Source organism: Rhinoraja longicauda, chromosome 4 (genome assembly GCF_053455715.1).
Source record: "Rhinoraja longicauda isolate Sanriku21f chromosome 4, sRhiLon1.1, whole genome shotgun sequence".
Classification (NCBI taxonomy): Eukaryota; Metazoa; Chordata; class Chondrichthyes; order Rajiformes; family Arhynchobatidae; genus Rhinoraja; species Rhinoraja longicauda.
Genome location: NC_135956.1, coordinates 36,034,062 through 36,054,267, shown reverse-complemented (window position 1 = coordinate 36,054,267; position 20,206 = coordinate 36,034,062). Strand labels below are relative to the sequence as shown.

The window sequence follows — 20,206 nt, the reverse complement described above, 5'->3', positions numbered from 1 at the left end:
GAAGTGCATCCTGTTACTCATCTCAATGAATCTACTTTAGTTTAGAGATACAGCATAGAAACAGGGCCTTCGGCCAACTGAGTCCATGCTGACCAGTGATAATCCATACACTAGTTTATCCAACACGCTAGGGACAATTTGCAGGATAACAATAATAATAATATATTCCTTTATTCGTCCCACACCGGGGAAATTTAGAAACCAATTAACCTACAAACCTGTATACTTTTGGGATGTTGGAGGAAACCAGAGCACCCAGAGGAAACTCACGTGGTCCCAAGGTGAACGTACAAACTCCATACAGACAACACTCATAGTCAGGATCGAACCAGGGTCTCTGGTGCTGTAAGGCACCAACTCAGCAATAAAATGTATTCCCATCATGCTGGTTGTGAAATTTAAATCCAATTAATAAATCTGGGCACATAATCAGTAAATTCATCAGTCTGGGCGTTGATCAAAAATTCATATTGCAAATTTATAAAACTTTCGTTAGTCCGCATTTGAATTATTCTTTGCGGTTCCGGTTGCCCTATTACAGGAAGATGTGGATGCTGTGGAAAGGGTGCAGAAAAGATTTACCAGGACGCCTGGATTAGAGACTACTAACTAGAAGGAAAAGTTGAACAAACTCGGATTGTTTTCTCTGGATCATTGGAAGCTGAAGGAAGATCGAATAGGAGTATATCAAATTATGTGTTCATAGATAGGATAGACAGTCCGAACATTTTCCCAAGGTGGACATGTTAAAGACGAGAAGACATAGCTTTAAGGTCAGAGGGGGAAAGTTTAATGGAAATGTATGGGGCGATTTTTTATTTTACACAGTCAGTGGTGGATGCCGGGAATGTGCTGCCAGGGGTCGTGGTGGAAGCCAATATGATGGTGACATTTAAGAGGCTTTGAGATAGGCGCATGGATATGTAGGGAATTGAGGGGCATGGATGAAGTGCAGGCAGAAGGTATTAGTTTAATTTGGCATTATGTTTGGCAGAGACATTGTGGGCCAAAGAATCTGTTCCTGTGCTGTAATCTGTTCCATGGCATTGAAAACAGAACAAGGCATTTGTAAAAATGATCACAAAACTACAAGACTGCATGAAAATCTTATGTTGCTTTACTCATGCCCTTCAAGGTTGGAAGTCTGGTTTCCTTACCCACTCTTCCTAAGATTTGACAGTGGACCCACCCATGTGGTTAATATGTTTTAATACCTATTTATTCATGCGGATTTGAATAAATTCACATCTAGACTGCAGTCATCTTTTGGCAGAATTTTTTTTCCCCACGTCCCTCCAGAGCAACACAGTGGCGCTGCGGTAGAGTTGCTGCCTTACAGCGCCAGAGACACACGTTCCATCCTGACCATGGTTGCTGTCTCTATGGAGTTTGTGATGTTCTCCCTGTGACCCCGTGGGTTTTCACTAGGTGCTCCGGTTTTTTCCCACATTTCAAAGACGTGTGGGTTTGTAGGTTAATTGGCTTTGGCAAATTGTCCCTAGCATATAGGATAGAACTTGTGAACTGGTGATCGCTGGTCAGCAAAGGGCCTGTTTCTACACTGTATCTCTAAACTAAGTAACACTCTTACTCCTCACCTTAAACCTGTGGCCTCTGATTTACGCATCTGTTAGGTCAAACATTTCTCGCTATGCCCCCCAAAAGAGTAAATAGTGAGAATTTGTTTCACCTCGGAATTTGTTTAAAATTCCTCTTTATGTGATTTCCACTCCTGCCAATGGGAAGGAGGTACAGGAGTCTGAAAATCGTGACCTCCAGGTTCAGGAACAAGTTATAGGAATCTGAAATCCTAAAATTACATTTTATCCCACCCCTCTAAAACTAAAATAAAAGCAAATGGTCAAAAAGTTTGTATTTCAGATAAACTGCCTATCAGATTTGACCTATAACATTAATCGTCTTTTCTCTTTTGAACTGATTTATATTTCTTTTTTAAAATTAATTTCAGGAAAAGACAAGCATTGTTTCATTTTCGGGTAGCAAATTCTCACTTTATGATCTTTCTCAAATGAATGCATCCCAGTTGTAATTTTCAAGACTGGGCCATTGTCAATGTGTGTGTTATTTTTGTCCAAACCCTTAGGTAAACTTTGCTCTACGGAGGGCCGAGAATTGATGAATGAAGGAGATAACCTTGATACCATATCAGATACCCACTCCATTGACCTGTTGGCACATACGTCTGTTGGCTGGATACGAAACACCTCAAAGAGGGCAACGCAAATCTCCCCTGAAGGTATTACATCAATTCCTTTCTGTGCAGGTGTTGATCATGTTTTAAAAGGATAGTGGATTGCACAGGTTATATATGTAGCCTACACTTAAAGAATAACTAGCAATTTAGATACTTCTTTTAAGCTGATACGGTATCCCATATCTTTGCAGCAAGCATATGTAATTGACAATGAGCACAATAGTTGGTACACAATAGTTCACCACAGACCAATGAAGGTTCCCCAGAGCTACACTCTAGGTTTGAATACTATAGTTTCTCTTTGTCTGGAATCGTAGGTCTTTTCTACCAGCAGCACCTCAGAAGGCCTGGTAAAATGGCATGTGCTCTTTGAGTTGACCTCCCCACCATAGAAGGGATCGATAGGAGGCACTGCCACATAAAGGCAGCCAGCATTATTAAAAACACACACCACCCTGGCCACACTGTCATTTCACTCCTGCCAACGAGAAGAAGGTATAGAAGTCTGAAAACCGTGACCTCCAGGTTCAAGAACAGATTCTTTCCAACAACCATCAAGCTAGTGAACACTGCAAACACCAACTAAACTTCAAACTCCAAACTGCTTGGTTGCACCAGGGACTTTGCACTATATTACTGCACTTTTTTATTTATTTAACTTTTAATTTGTTTATTTATGATGTTATCTAGTAAGTACTGTGTTTACAAACCTGTTGTGCTGCTGCACAGAAGAATTTGAATGTTCTGTTTCGGAGGATATGACAATTAAACTCTTGACTCTTCAGCATCCTCTGTTTCATCACTGAGCTTAAAAAGTTGACTTGATATTCTGCAATAAACAAAGTGCTGGAGGAACCTAGTGGGTCAGGCAGAATCTGTGGAGAGAATGAATACACAACGTTTCAGACTGAAGAAGGATCCTGGCCCAAATCGTCGCCTGCCCATTCCCTCGACAGATGCCACCTGACCCACTGAGATCGTCCAGCACTTTGCAATTAACTCAAGACTGATACTCAGTTATGCAGTATTTAGTGAGGCTGTTGATCAACTTGAGAAAATTTTAAAAACACACAAAGTTTGATATTGTCTATTATCTTTGAAGAACCAATTCCCTTCAACTCTATTGCCTCTGAGCTGAATTACTGCCCATATGGTCCTCACATATGACTCCACCTCACTGTTAGTAAAATATAATTGCCTCATCATAAGGTTAATGATGGAAGAACCTCATTAGTTCAAGAATGTGGCGAGTCAGCATCTTCTCAAGGGATATTGAGGGTTGCAACTGTTCTGGCATTACCAATGATGCCCTCTTCTCAAAAATAAATAGTAAAATTGATGTTGTTTCACACTTCTTTGTTCCTGAATTTTTTGTTGGAAGAATTAGTTACATGTGAGTAAATGTAGGTAAGGAACTGTAGATGCTGGTTTATGAAAAAGGACACAAAGTGCTGGAGTAACTCAGCAGGTCAGGTCCGGAAGACATGGAGAGGCATTGTTTAGGGTCAGGACCCGTCTTCAGACTAAATGTAGTGGGGGGGGGGGGAGGGGAGAGAAAGCTGGGAAGAGAGGGTGAGGTGGGACAAGGCCTGGCAAGTGATAGCCTGTTTATAGGCGACACGGATTGTTATTGGCAGGTGGGTGGACAATGGCCAGAGACCCCACGAAACAACACCTATCCATGTCTTCCACAGTTGCTACCCGATCCGCTGAGTTACTCCAGCACTTTGTGACCTTCTTTTAAATGAGCTATTGTACTTATTTGAATAAGGCAAAGTCTACAGAGAATAATTCCTGCCTCTCAGAAATAGACTGATAATTCTGGGGATCATGAACCAAAGATGGAGTACAAGCTTGTCAGTGAAATTGCATAGAAACAAAATGCAAAAGAAAATTAATCAAAGGGACATTTTTGTAGCTTAATTTTCTCGCTATCTTCAGATTTCTGAGAGCAAAGGTCAGCAGTCAAGAAAAAATAGACAATAACCTAATCTAAACCATTTGCAAAAACGTGGTTTGAAAATTGGTCAAAATTGTTCTTATTTTAGATATGTGTGAACATGATAAAACTGCTTCCAACATTTCTTTCCACACAGCTGGATTCTTACGAGGCATACGGCAGAATGGTCCAATGCAGATTGAAGAAGTTATAGATTGGCATAACGTGGCATTTCGTTATCTAACAATGAAAGGCCAAACTGATGGTACGTTTGTAATGGGTTCATCTCAGTTTGAAGATGCAAACAATACAATTCGGTTTTCCCTTCTAGTGAACGCTACCATCTTGAATGGTATCTGTCTGTAGATAATCCAGAAACTAAAATATATTGGACATTTCTTTTCAGTGAGAGCACACTTATAAATGATGTGCAGTGCTGCCACTGTGTATTTATGGTTGTCCATTCTGAGTGGAATGGAAATTATAGCAGTGGTGCTTGAAATAGCATATAGTTACATTGAAGATGCGTCATTTAAAGTTGAACATTCTTCAGTAAACGGAATATTGCCTTCCACTGCCAGCACGAAGTAGGACTTGCCCAGTCATCTCCATCTGTCCTTGCCATTCACAATTTATGGATTATAGCACAGACCTCTAGTTACTTCTAGCCTTCTACCTTATAGAAGGAAGTTCAGTGAAGCATATTGATCATTCATAGAACGTAGAACATAGAAAAGTACAGGACAGGAATTGGCCCTTCAGCCCACAATGTCTGTGCCAAGCTAAACTGATTTCTCCTGCCTGCACATGATATGCCTTCATTCTCTGCACATTCATGTCCTGATCTAAAACCCTCTTAAAGGCAACTATCTTATCTGCCTCGATCACCACCTCCAGCAGTGCATTCCAGTCACCTACCACCCTCTTTGTAAAAACAACTTGCCCTGCGCATCTCCTTTAAACTTTGCCACACCCACCTTAAACCTGTCCCCTTGAGTCTTTCATCTTCAACACAAATTTGTTCTGTTCCATTTATTCATTGTTTTTGACTTGCCAATTCTCAATCACTGTAAAGAAGTAAATTCTCTCCTGTGGCAGATTAATTTAGAGATTGTTTTGGTTATATTATGGCAAATATACACATTTATATAGAACACAGATTTCAGTTTTGACTTTTTGTATTGTTTAGGACTGGTGTTGATACAACTGCAATATGACGGAAGACCAAAGGTCTGCAACTGTGATTTTGGCATCAACCATCAAACTTGACTTGTCAAATCCTAGTAACATCAACATCATGAGGTGCTGCGTAGATCGATTGTAATACTGCTCAACTGTGTGTCTGAAGAAACCGCTGAGTGGACTCTGCACCTTTCAAGGTCATCAAACATGGAATAGGACAACTATTCATCAAGTAATGTTGATCAGTGGAACAGCGTCAATGTGACCATTGATGATATGTAGTAAAGTGTGTTTATTTTTGTATTCAATAAGCGATTATTATATTTAAAGGATATCATATATGAGTGTAATTGCTTAGCAGTTCCATTTTTATTTGTTGAGACAAGCATAATGGCAGCAAGTGGCTCTTACCAATGAGCACCATGTGCAATGTAACGTGAAACAATTTAATATCCATCAAGCATTTGAATCAAGCATCTTAGTGATTCTATTGAAGCAATGTACCTACATACTGTTGCAGACGTTCCTGTGAGAAATATATCAGCAACAAAAAAAGAAAACCGATGGGCTGGAGTCAAATACGAAGGATTGATGGCCAAACATTGAAGGCAATGGGAGCAAGATGGCACCAGAGCTATTCAACTCTTTATGTGCTGGTCCCAAAAGAGGATCTGCTATCATTACAATCGCTTGACTCTTTTAAATCTTTATATCACCAGTAGTATTTCTTACACTAACTTGTGCTCTCTTTAATCTCCTCTATCCTTATCTTGCACTGAATGTTGTACCCTGTATCCACCACTGTGGATGGTGGGTTGATTGTAATCATGTATTTTCATGATTTCTCTGACTGGATAGCACACAAACAAAAGCTTGTCACAGTACCTCGGTACACGTGATAATAATAAACTAAACAAAATGATTAGCCATGAAATCAATTTCCTCCCACATCCCGAGACAACATCAGAAAATGCTGGGGGGAAAACAACCCAGCCGGTCAGGCAGCATCTATGGGAAGTGAAACGGTTAACATTTCAGGTCTGAGACATTTCATCAGAACTGAGGGATAGTGAACACAAGTTAGCCTGTGTGGCAGAGAAGGTGGCGATTTCCAGCAACCAGAGTTTTTTTGTTGATTTTCATTTACTCCCACGTCTCGCGTCTGCATTTACTTAATCATTCTGTGTTGCTTCATATTTTGCAGGAATTCTATCTCCATTTTTAGGGCACTGAATTAAAGTCTGAACAGCAGAATTTGTATTTTCTATTTGGTCAGATGTATTAACATTCAGGCCATATTGTTTAGTTATGCTTCAGTTATAGAAAGCTGCTTGGAGATTATTACCATACTGTACTGTAGGTTAAGGTTCCAGCAGGGTATTTTTAGAATTAAGATGTGTGCTGCAAACATTTGATTTCCAGGTTAATTTTTCCTTTCCATTTTTTAACCATCCACTTTCTCACTCGAGCACCTTCTTCCAAAAGTGGCCGAAGGTGATTTGATTTAAGGCATTTTTCATAATTGCTATAGTGAAGCAGGGTCCGAAGAGATCAAACTAATCTATCTTCCCATGTGTAAGAAGGATCTGCAGAGGCTGGTTTAACCCGGAGATAGACACAAAAAGCTGGAGTAACTCAGCAGGACAGGCAGCATCTCTGGAAAGAAGGAATGGGTGACATTTCGGGTCGAGACCCTTCTTCAGACTGAGGGACGTTTTGGGTCGAGACCCTTCTTCAGACTGAAGGCGTTTCGGGTCGAGACACTTCACACTGAGTCAGTCTGAAGAAGGGTCTCGAGCCGAAACATTACCCATCCCTTATCTCCTGAGATGCTGATGGCCTGCTGAGTTACTCCAGCATTTTGTGTCTATCTTCCCCTGTACTCTACCCTTTTCCCTCCACCTGAACAAGCCCACATATGGAGTTCACATTCTTCTAATCTTTCTGTAGCCTGCTCAGACATCATGTTATGCCAAAACAAATTGTGGTGGTATCAGGGATTGGTGTGGGGAGCGAGGTGTGAGAGACAAGCCTGCTGGGCCTTGAGCAAGTATTCATCACTTTATCTGGTTAGTTAGTGCATTACTCACCCAAAATAGTCAGTATATCTTTGCCCCAGTGTGCTCAAAAACCAGACTTGATCATTGATAGATAACAACCCTTTCAGATAAATGTTGAAGAAATTCAGATTTTCATCAATGCAAAATTTCATACCAATTTAAAGATAAATATTAAATTATTTATTACAGACCCAGTGAATAGTCAATATTTTCAACATTAAATGTAGCTTAGAAACAGCACCATACATTTCGAGTGAGGCCCAGATATAATATCATGTCAGAGTGAGGCCAAACACAAATTGGAGGAACAGCACCTCATATTTCGCTTGGGCAGCTTACAGCCCAGCGGTATGAACATTGATGTCTCTAACTTCAAGTAACCCCTGCATCCTCTCTCTCTCCATCCCTCCCCTACCCAAGTTGTTGTACTAGCTTCAAAGTCGTCTTGTTGAGTCTCATTGTCTGTAACGTTTTCACCTTGCCCACAGCTAAAAATGGCCTGTTTCTTTCTTTTATCACTGTTACCTTTTTTGCATATCTTTCATTCATTTGTTCTCTATCTCTATATCACCGTTTATATCTCTCGGTTCCCTTTCCTCTGACTCTCAGTCTGAAGTAGGGTCTCGACCTGAAATGCCATCTATTCCGTTTCTCCAGAGATGCAGTCTGACCCGTTGAGCTACTCCAGCTTTTTGTGTATATAATGGACAGGATATACCTATTTCCCCCGACAGATAATCCAATAACCACGGACCTAGACTTAAAATAGGAAGAAATTAGCGTTTCTTTTCCACCAAGATCATAGAACAGTACAGCTCAGGAATAGACCCTTCAGACCACAATGTATGTGCTGAGAACGATGCCAAGACCAACCCTTATCTGCCTGCACATAATCCATATGTCCATGTGCCTATCCTGAAGTCTCTTAAAGCTCACTATCATATTTGCCTCCTTTTGTTTGGTGGCAAGCATATCATATGCCTTTATCACTCTATCTACTTGTGTTGCAACTTTCAGGGAGTTATGGATTTGATCCCAAGATTCCACTGTATATCAATGCTTTTAACATTCATACCACATATTGTACATTTTCTTCTTACATTCGACCGACCAAAGTGTAGCATCTCACACTTGCTCGGATTAAACTCTATCTATCATTTCTCCACCCATTTCTGTAGTTGATCAATATCCCGTTGTATACTTTCACAGCCTTTCTTACAGTCCACGTCCCCAGCAATCTCGGTGTTATCTGTAAATGTACTAACCAACGTCTACATTTACATCAATGTCGTCTTATCGAGTCTCATTGTCTGTAACTCATTTTCACCAAGCCCACAGCTAATAATGGCCTGTTTCTTTTATTATTTTTATATATCTACATACATATGAGGTAGACACAAAATGCTGGAGTAACTCAGCAGGACAGGCAACATCTCTGGAAGAAGGAATGGGTGATGTTTCAGGTCGAGACCCTTCTTACTGAATATATATATATATATATATATAGATATATATTACAAACAACATAGGTCCCTGCATATATCCCTGTAGAACTCAGACACAAAATACTGCAGTAACTCAGCGGGACAGGCAGCATCTCCGGAGATGCTGCCTGTCCCGCTGAGTTACTCCAGCATTTTGTGCCTACCTTCGATTTAAACCAGCATCTGGAGTTCTTTCCTACTCCCTGTAAAACTCCACTGGTTCCACACCTCCAGCCGGAACATTGTCCTTCCACCACATCCCTCTACCTTTTATCAGTAAATTGGTTCTGAATCCATACAATCAAGTCACTGTCCATGTTAATCTTCTGGATCAGTCTACCATGAGGCACTTTATCCAATGCCTTACCAATATTATGGGGAAGTTCTGAACCTCGGCCTGAGAGATTGGTCAAGATTATCATCATATTTAAGAAGTATTCTGATGTGCTTATAAAAGGTCATACAAATCAATGTAATGACTTAATGATTCACATCATTGTGTCTTGTATCTGATGGTTCATATGATCATTTCAAGAAGTAGGCCAGCATCTGTTCATCAGTAGCACGGATGAATAAACTAGTCAGAATTTAAAATTGTATTTTCAATTTGTTTGTTCTACTTTTGATGCTGATGTGACCTGTTTAATTTATACGGTGATTTCCAATTTTTTTGATCATTTATAAAAGTAGTAGGAATATTTTTGAATTATTCAATGTCATGTCAAAGATCCAGATCTACTTTGGAGAAGGAAAATAATTAAAAGTTTAATCTGCACTATTCCAGTGTAAACCTGCTGCAGTATTAGAAAACATTTTGTTTAAAATATGCTGCCATTAATGTGTTAGTATCATCACTAGCATTTGATAATTGGTAATAGGACTAACAGGCAACAAGACATTGTTGTACAATGGAGATTATCTCAAGGATTACAGTGTGAACAAATTACCTTTGATAAAGTTTTCTTGAAAAAGCTTTCCAACTTATTTTTGTGAAGAATTTTTTTAAAGTTTGATGATGAACAGTGTGGATTTTGTACAAATACCACTTACCATTTGATTTTCTGCCCCTCTTAAGGCTGTGATTTATGTTGAATTGGATTATTAGATTTGACTGGAAGGAGGCCCTAGCTGGGAAGACGGTGGAACAGCAATGGCAGGTATTCCTGGGAATAATGCAAAAGTTGCAGTATCAATTCATCCCAAAGAGGAGGAAAGATTCTAAGGGGAGTAAGAGGCACCTGTGGCTGACAAGGGAAGTCAAGGACAGCATAAAAATAAAAGAGAAGAAGTATAACATAGCAAAGAAGAGTGGGAAGCCAGAGGATTGGGACTCTTTTAAAGAGCAACAGAAGATAACTAAAAAGGCAATAAGAGGAAAAAAGATGAGGTACGAGGGTAAGCTAGCCAATAATATAAATGAGGATAATAAAAGCTTTTTTAGGTATGTGAAGAGGAAAAAAATAGTTAAGGCAAATGTGGGTTCCTTGAAGACAGAAGCTGGGGAATTTATTATGAGGAACAAGGAAATGGCAGACGAGTTGAACCGGTACTTTGGATCTGTCTTCACTAAGGAAGATACAAACAATCTCCCAGTTGTTCTAGTGGCCAGAGATCCAAGGGTGATGGAGGAACTGAAGGAAATTCACATTAGGCAGGAAATGGTGTTGGGTAGACTGATGGGACTGAAGGCTGATAAATCCCCAGGGCCTGATGGTCTGCATCCCAGGGTACTTAAGGAGGTGGCTCTAGAAATCGTGGACGCATTGGTGATCATTTTCCAATGTTCTATAGATTCAGCATCAGTTCCTGTGGATTGGAGGGTAGCTAATGTTATCCCATTTTTTAAGAAAGGAGGGAGAGAGAAAACAGGAAATTATAGACCAGTAAGTCTGACATCAGTGGTGGGATAGATGCTGGAGTCAATTATAAAAGACGAAATTACGGAGCATTTGGATAGCAGTAACAGGATCGTTCCAAGTCAGCATGGATTTACGAAGGGGAAATCATGCTTGACTAATCGTCTGGAATTTTTTGAGGATGTAACTAGGAAAATTGACAGGGGAGAGCCGGTAAATGTAGTGTACCTTGACTTTCAGAAAGCCTTCGACAAGGTCCCACATAGGAGATTAGTGGGCAAAATTAGAGCACATGGTATTGGGGGTAGGGTACTGACATGGATAGAAAATTGGTTGGCAGACAGAAAGCAAAGAGTGGGGATGAATGGGTCCCTTTCAGAATGACAGGCAGTGACTAGTGGGGTACCGCAAGGCTCAGTGCTGGGACCGCAGCTATTTACAATATACATTAATGACTTGGATGAAGGGATTAAAAGTAACATTAGCAAATTTGCAGATGATACAAAGCTGGGTGGCAGTGTGAACTGTAAGGAAGATGCTACGAGGTTGCAGGGTGACTTGGACAGGTTGTGTGAGTGGGCCGATGCATGGCAGATGCAGTTTAATGTGGATAAGTGTGAGGTTATCCACTTTGGTGGGAAGAATAGGAAGGCAGATTATTATCTGAATGGTGTCAAGTTAGGAAAAGGGGACGTACAACGAGATCTGGGTGTCCTAGTGCATCAGTCACTGAAAGGAAGCATGCAAGTACAGCAGGCAGTGAAGAATGCCAATGGAATGTTGGCCTTCATAACAAGAGGAGTTGAGTATAGGAGCAAAGAGGTCCTTCTGCAGTTTTACAGGGCCCTAGTGAGACCGCACCTGGATTACTGTGTGCAGTTTTGGTCTCCAAATTTGAGGAAGGATATTCTTGCTATTGAGGGCGTGCAGCGTAGGTTTACTAGGTTAATTCCCGGAATGGCGGGACTGTCATATGTTGAAAGACTGGAGCGACTAGGCTTGTATACACTGGAATTTAGAAGGATGAGAGGGGATCTTATTGAAATATATAAGATTATTAAGGGGTTGGACACGTTAGAGGCAGGAAACATGTTCCCAATGTTGGGGGAGTCCAGAACCAGGGGCCACAGATTAAGAATAAGGGGTAGGCCATTTAGAACGAAGATGAGGAAAAAAAAATTCAGTCAGAGAGTTGTAAATCTGTGGAATTCTCTGCCTCAGAAGGCAGTGGAGGCCAATTCTCTGAATGCATTCAAGAGAGAGCTAGATAGAGCTCTTAAGGATAGCGGAGTCAGGGGGTATGGAGAGAAGGCAGGAACGGGGTACTGATTGAGAATGATCAGCCATGATCACATTGAATGGCGGTGCTGGCTCGAAGGGCCGAATGGCCTCCTCCTGCACCTATTGTCTATATGATATTGGTTATAATTGGGTGTTACTTGAATTTTGTTAATCGTATTGGGGTTATAGTGGTCTTGGACCATTTGCAGAACAGACAAATCACTATTGCACCTACAATAGTTATCTCCATAAAAATCATTAGACCTAAGTGTAGATTGGAGTAACTGAGGACATGCCACCTGTTCTGAAGACGCATCCATTGCTAATTTTTTCCTAATCTTACACTGGTGTCCATACTTTGCCTGTATATCACTCACTTTTTAATTCACTGCAGAGAATATAACACATATTCTGAAATGATCCCTCAACATTTTCATATGCCACTTCCCCATGAAGTTGAATGTACGGGGAGGATAGACATTTAGTGGCAAGAACCTTAATAGCGTTGATATACAGAGAGAGCTTGGGGTCCAAGTCCACAGTTCCACGAAAGTGGCTACACAGGCAGTGGTTAAAAAAAATGTATGATATGCTTTCCTTCATCTATTGGGGCATTGGGGATGGGAGTCAGGAAGTCATGTTGCTGTTTTGTAGGATTTTGGCCAGACTGGATTTGGAGTATTGTGTGAAGTTGTGGACGCCCCATTCCAGGAATTATGTAGAGGCTTTGGAGAGGGTGCAGAGGAGGTTCACCAGAATGCTGCCTGGATTAGAGGATAGTAGCTATAAGGAGGGGTTGTGCAGGTTGGAGTGTCCGGAATGTCGGAGATTGAGGGGGAGATCTGGTGGATGTGTATAAAATTATGAGTGGTCTAGGTAGGGTAGACAGAATGTTTTCCTAGGGTGAAAATGTCAATGACCAGAGGCCATAGCTTTGAAGTGAGAGGGTCAAAATTTAAAGGAGATGTGGAGGCCAGGTTTTTTTTACACAGAGTGGTGGGTGCCAGGAACATGCTGCCAGGGATGGTGGTGGAGACAGATATAATATGGGTTTTTAAGAGGCTTTTGGATAGGTACGTGGATATGCAGGGAATTGAGGGATATGGATCACATGCAGGCACAAGAGATTGGGTCGACTTGGAATCATGTTCCGCACAGACATTGTGGGCCTGTTCCTGTCCTGTACTGTGTTCTAAGTCACAGAACTCCTTGCTGATCAACAGCTTTCCCTGATGTTATTTCTGATCAGCATAACTCATTGGTCGTTTCTCCACTTACAATATATGCTGTTTTCAGAACCTGGATTCATCGTGGGGCAATTTTTTTCTCCCAAATCCTGGATTGTATGGAATAAAAGTGGATGTGGATGGATGCACCCTGTGGGTAGAATCAGGTCAACTCTATCGAAGTCATAACAGTGCAGGAGGAAGCCATTTCTCCCTGTGAGCAAATCCAGGCATTGCTGAGAATGAAATGTTTAATGAAAAGATAAATGAAAGCAAAGGGGGAACCATGTAATCATGGAGAAATGTAACATAACACAGAGGTAAGAGTTGAAGGTAGAAACATAAACAGGAATGAAAGAGCAGTACAGGGACACTAAGAAATAAAGCTGGAAAAACAAGATGACAGTCTAATGAAACAAAAGTGCCTGTATTTTACTTCCCTGGGGAAACTGGCCAGGTATATGAAGCCAGTAAAATTGTAGACGGAAACTTGGAGCCAGATAAAATGCATTGGGAGACAGAATCCATTCTTTCCTTGCCCTGATCTGAAAAGTTATAATTTTGAGACACAAGGAACTGCAGATGCTGGAATCTTGAGTAAAGGACAGGTGCTGGAGTAACTCAGCGGGTCAGGCAGAATCTGTGAAGGGATTGGATAGGCGATGATTGGGGTCGGGACCCTTCTTCAGACACTGGGCTTGAAGGTGACAGCGGAACCTTTGTAAATACGTACAGGTAGTGCTTTGGTCATCTTAGGCAGGTTGGTCCAGCCTCAGGAAGAGAGGCTGCCTCGAGATTTAACCTCCAGAGCATACAAAACACACAGTTTTATAATATATTGAACTCTGACTCCAAAATACAGTTTATTGACTTTAAAGAATTGATGACTAGAAATTGGACCAACCTGTACATTTTTATGTATAGGTGGTACATGAATATCATTTTGCACATATTTTGAAGGCATTGTGTCCTTTCCTACCAATATCCTATTCATCTCAAAGTTTGAAATATTTCTCAATGCAATTCACCCAAAGTGTTGGTGTCATTTCCCTGTCATATGTCACATATGTGCGTGCATAGGAAAGGTTTTGAGGGATGTGGGCTAAATGCAGGCTTAGTTGGGGCAGCGTGGACAGCATGGACCAGTTAGGCTGAAGGGCCTGCTTCTGCACTGTATGACTCTATGACATGTGAACTATGATCTTTATTGGTTACTCAGAATTGAACAAGGAACAAATCTGGAAATGAATGCTTGAAAGCTGGAAATGATAAATAATTTATAGGCTTTCCCCTGGGGCAACTGCCCAGTGCCAACATAATCAAGGGCAACTCATGTTCCAGTGATTGTATCTTGTCCACTCTGCCATTAGACAGTGGATACAAAAGTTTGAAAGCAAGCACCACCAGAATCACGAAAAGACTTTCCCTGCTGTAATTTGATTCTTGAACAGACTTCTCATATGCTAGGAATCAATTTCTCGATCTTTCCATTTACCCCCTTGCATCCCTTGCACTTTTTTGAACTGCACTTTCTCAGTATCTGTAACATTACACTCTGCACTCTTTTGCTGTACCTGATGTACTTTTGTGTGGTATTATTGGCCTGGTTGGCACGCAAAACAAAGTTTTTCACTGTAGCTAGGTACAGGTGATAATAAGCCCAATAGCAATACCAATGCAGGTACCATGATCACACTGAATAATAGAACATGCTCAAATGGCTGAAAGGCCTCTCTATATAGTATAATGTAGTATAATACTCGATATAGTAGAATGTTCTAATGCATTTCACAGGAATATTATCAAATAAAATGTTGTCAGTGAACCAAATAAAGAAATGGTAACCAAATGTGTAGTCTGAGAGCAGATCTGAAGGGAAAAGAGGTGGAAGAGATTGGTATCTAGGCCAAAGGCAGCACAGTCATCAATGGAAGCATGATGAAATTTATTAATGGACAAGATGAAGCTCTATCGAGGTCTGTTAAGCTGAGGGTGTATGTAGATAGGGAGGAACGAGGTTGAGGGATTAGAAAACAGCGAAAAATGTTAGCATCTAGTCCAGCACATTTTGATGACAAATGCAAATGTTCTGTGCATTCTTCTTCATCAAAAATGTATAGGCAAATTTAACGAGCAGCATAAAGTGCTGGACAGCGGGTCAGGCAGAATCTCTGGAGAACATGGAATGTTTCAGGTCGGGACCCTTTTTCTGATCTGTGTCCACTTCCTGCACACAAGGGGCAATTTACAGCGGCCAATTAACCCACAAACCCACACTTCTTTGAAGTGTGGGAGGAAACAGGAGCAACCGGACGAAACCCACGCGGTCACTGGGAGAACGTGCAAACTCCACGCAGGTAGCACTGTGTGGCAGCAGCCCTACCAGCTGTGCCACAGTGCCACCCTTAATACAATGGGGGTGGGGGGGGGAGGGGGAGGGGGGAATCAGGCTCAGGGCACTTGTATAAGTCATTAGATGGACCTACTCTGCAATCGTCAGGAGGAAACTGTTCAATTTGTCACAAATCTCATTCTGAACTTCCTTGTTAGCTTATAATTGTACTGCAGATCTTATTGGCCCAGACCACACAATTTGGTCCTTTTTACTATAATGGGATGCAGCACAGATTCAAAATAGATTCACATGACAGCTTGTTGGTGATAAACAAACTTCTATATTTTCCCCCAGTGCTCTTTCTTTCTCATAGGTTTTTCTTTCTCATAGTGCACTGGTAGGTTTCTAAAGGCACAGCAGCAGGCTACACACGGACTTAAAGATATGTTTATAGTTCAGTAAAAGGGCAATTCTCAAGCTGGGCCAGAAAGGCAGTTGCCGCAGAAGAGGTCAATAGGCAGGATCACATGAGAACTGATATAGCTTTGCTTTGGAAAACAGGCCACCTCTAAGATAGGGTTGGCCCATTGCTCCAGGTTCATCCAGCAATATGGAAAAGGCCTGAGAATGCCATAAATTCAGTAGCAGGGATAGGATTTACTTTGCATGCTGTGGGAATCCTGTTCTGTAACCGGAACTAGTTTTTCTCTTGCGCAAAATTTTCAAAGCCCTCCACATATTTAATATTAGACCATAGAACAGTGCAGCACAGGAACGGGCCTTTCGGCCCACAATGTTTGTGCCAAACATAATGCCAAGTTAAACTGATCTCATCGTTAATGATCATATCCCACTGTTCCTTGCACTTCCATGTGCCTATCTCAAAGCTTCTTAAATACCACTATTGTATCTGCCTCCACCACTACACCTGGCTGTGCATTCTAGGCCCCCACTACTCTCTGTGTAAAAAAACTTGCCCCTCACATCTCCATCAAATTTCCCACCCTCACCTTATAGCTATGCCTCTAGTGTTGGATATTTCTACCCTCGGAAAAAGGTTTTGACTGTCTATATTTGTTCAAAATATGTGAGGCATAAATATCAGGATTTGCCAATTTGTTTATTACCTCTGCATTATCCAGCAATGAACATCACCAAAGCAATTGCAATTATTTGAAAAACAATATGTTGATTATTTATTTTGGCTCAATATTGCACCCAAAATGGTTTCCATGAAAATTCATGAGAGTAGGTTCTTATGAAGTAGATTAAGGCCCTGCGTTATTCCATGAGGCACTTTCAATCATGTCATTGAATGACATGCCCTCATTCCTCAGCCACAATTCAGGCATCCCTCAACATTCCTTGGTTTATAACTAGACTGGACCCATCTGCTCCTGATCTGAGACAAGTTCCCAATGATTTCTACCACTAACAAGCCAGTTTCATTCCTTCCCACTATGCCAGTCCTGACTCAAGGCATAATCAATTCTTGCACATTCACCTGAAGACCTGAAGACCATAGTATCAGTCTCATTGCTATTGAGGAACTCAGTGGGTCAGACAGCATATGTGAAGAGAAATGGACAGTCGATGTTTCGGATCAAGATCCTTCATCTGGACTGGATTAAACAAAAAGAAGGTTACCTTGCTGGGAATGTGAATTCCTCAGCCTTGGATAAGAGAGTGATTAGACAAGCACATGTTTTGTGATGTGCAATAACAGTGGCTTTTGCTATTATTACATGCAAGTTCCACTTTGTGCAGTCTCACTCAAGGCATGGTTTACTTTAGTTTAGATTATAGTTACAGCATGGAAACAAGCCCGCTGGCCTACATAGACCACTGATCACACACTCACATTAGTTCAATATTATCCCACTTTCACATCCATTCCTTGTGCACAAGGAGCAATTTACAGAGACCAATTAACCTACAAACCTGCACGGTGGCGCAGCGGTAGAGTTGCTGCCTTACAGCGAATGCAGCGCTGGAGACTCAGGTTCGATCCTGACTATGGGCGCCGCCAGTACGGAGTTTGTACGTTCTCCCCGTGACCTGCGTGGGTTTTCTCCGAGATCTTCGGTTTCCTCCCACACTCCAAAGCCGTGCAGGTTTGTAGGTTAATTGGCTTAGCAAATGTAAAAAGTGGGTGTAGGATAGTGTTAATGTGCGGGGATCGCTGGGCGGCGCGGATCCGATGGGCCGAAGGGCCTGTTTCCGCGCTGTATCTCTAAATCTAAAATCTAAATCTAAAAGTCTTCGTGATGTGGGAGGAAGCTTACCTGTCTGGGGGCAATTCCTTTACCAATATTGGTGCAGTAATGCACATGATCCCATTGCTTCTCTCCGTTCTAATTATGATATTTTTATTGAGAGCATTGCCAAAAGACCATTTCCCAAGACTATCAATCAAAATGTATTTGAACTTTATTAAATGGTTAACTTTGATGTCAATGTAGCCTTAGATTGCTGCCAGTTTATTTAAGCAATCACAGAAGAATGATTCCCTCATCTTTGCAGATGCACTAAAACAAAATCTACTCGCACAAAGGAATGGATCGTCATTATTTTTCAATCACACAGGATTTTTATCTCCCAGCTTGAATTAGCAGTGGTACTAGGAACTTGCTACTTCATCTATCCAACCATCAAAGGTAGCAGAAACCAGTTTCAACCCAATGTTCTTGTATTTATTGTGAAAGCCATCTGTTTTAACAGGGATAAATCACAGGTAACCTCTCTGGGTTTCCAGTTGTGTGCAATGATAACAATCAGACTGTGAACACCTAGGGCTTCCAGATTTATGCTCCAGCTCTTAAGAGACTTTTCTTCCAAATATAATTAAAACCTCTCCATGCTGTGACAAGACTTCAAATAAATCATCATGGGACTTCACTTTATGTTACAATTGGAACTGTGCCTTTCAATTAATCATGCTACACAATAATGAAAGCTCCATCAAAAACTCATGTGACTGCATCACATTCCTCCAAATCCCAGCCAATTTGTATGAAACAGTTCAAACACAAAAATAATATATTGCTGAAAACTTGAACTAGATTAGAAAATGGCAGTAATAGTCAGTGGGTCAGACAGCATCTATGGAGAAATAAATAAACTTGAACATTTTCACTTTCCACCGACACTACTTAATCTGTTGAGAATGTCCTACGTTTTCTGTTTCGTTGTAAATGGAAAGTTCCTCGAGGAGGAAGGGAAATAAATAGAGAATCGGCATTTGGGTCTGATTCTCCTGGATGAATAAATTCCAAATTGTATCCCACATTCCTTACAAAAGCTTTAAGTAGCTGTTCACTTTACTTCAATTTTCATTGGTGGGTCAGTGGTGGAGAGAGTTAATAGCTTTAAATTCCTGGTGTTAACATCTTGGATGACTTGTCCTGGCCCCAGCACATAAATATAATCATTAAGAAAATGTGCAGGCACCTCTAGTTTACTTTTGGTTTATTGTCACATATACCGAGGTGGAGTGAAAAGCTTTTTGTTGCATGCTAATCAGTCAGCGGAAAGGCTATACATGATTATAATCAAGCCGTCCACAGTGTACTGAGCAAGATAAAGTCCAGCAAAGTCCGATGAAAGATAGTCCAAGGGTCTTTAATGAGGTAGATAGTAGGTCAGGGCTGCTTTCTAGTTGTTGATAGGATGGTTCAATTATCTGATAACAGCTGGGAAGAAACTGTCTCTGAATTTGGAGGTATGTGTTTTCACGCTTCTGTACATTTTGCCTGATGGGAGAGGGGAGAAGACTTTCTTAGAAATCTAAAGAGATCCTGTATAGTTATAAATACTCCAACAAACCTTTTCTGATGCATTGTGAAAAGTACCCTGAGTGACTGCATCATGGTCTGGTTTGGCAATTCGACTAGTCTGGCAATAAGACTTTAGGAGAGCTCCCCCTCCCCTCCCCCCACTCACCATCAACAACGCCACAGTCACATCTGTGGAGTCATTTAAGTTCCTTGGAACCATCATCTTCAGGGACCTTACATGGGAGGCCAACATCAAATCCACAGTCAAAAAAGCCCGACAGAGGATGTACTTCCTGCAGCAGCTGAGGAAACACAATCTGCCACAGGCAATGATGGTCCAGTTTTACACTGCCATCATAGAGTCTGTTCTCACCTTCTCCATCATGGTCTGGTTTGGCTCAGCCACCAAGCACGACATCCGGAGGCTGCAGTGCATCGTTCGATCAGTTAAGAAGGTTGTTGGCTGCAACTTTCCCCCCATCGAAGAACTACACTGCAAGGGCCAGGAAGCAAGCGAGTAAGATCATTTCTGACCCCTCTCACCCTGGCCAAAAAATCTTTGAAGCACTTCCCTCTGGAAGGCAACTCCGGACTATCAAAGCCACCACAGCCAGACATAAAAACAACTTTTTTCCATGAGCAGTAGCTCTAACCATCAACCAAAAGTCTGTAGCCTCCTTTTGCTCTGGTATTTTATTTCATTCTTCACATGTTTAAGTTATAATGTTTTATTCTTAATTTTTTGCTTTACTAAGCTTTGTTACTTGTGAGCAAAGCACCAAGGCAAATTCCTTGTATGTATACATACTTGGCTAATAAAATTTATACAATTCCTCCCCCCCATCAAAAGCA

At 41.2% G+C, this 20,206-nt stretch overlaps 1 protein-coding gene across 1 annotated transcript in view; it reads left to right on the top strand.

Annotated features, from left to right (window-relative positions):
- The window catches only part of trpn1 (transient receptor potential cation channel, subfamily N, member 1), a 174,669-nt gene extending 169,206 nt beyond the window's left edge, over positions 1 to 5,463 (top strand). The window contains exons 29-31 of the mRNA XM_078398420.1: positions 2,105 to 2,257; positions 4,312 to 4,419; positions 5,344 to 5,463. Of these exons, the coding sequence (XP_078254546.1) occupies positions 2,105 to 2,257; positions 4,312 to 4,419; positions 5,344 to 5,423 (341 nt within the window). The 3' untranslated portion in view covers positions 5,424 to 5,463. The remainder of the gene's footprint in view (positions 1 to 2,104; positions 2,258 to 4,311; positions 4,420 to 5,343) is intronic.
- The last annotated feature ends 14,743 nt before the right edge of the window (positions 5,464 to 20,206 follow it).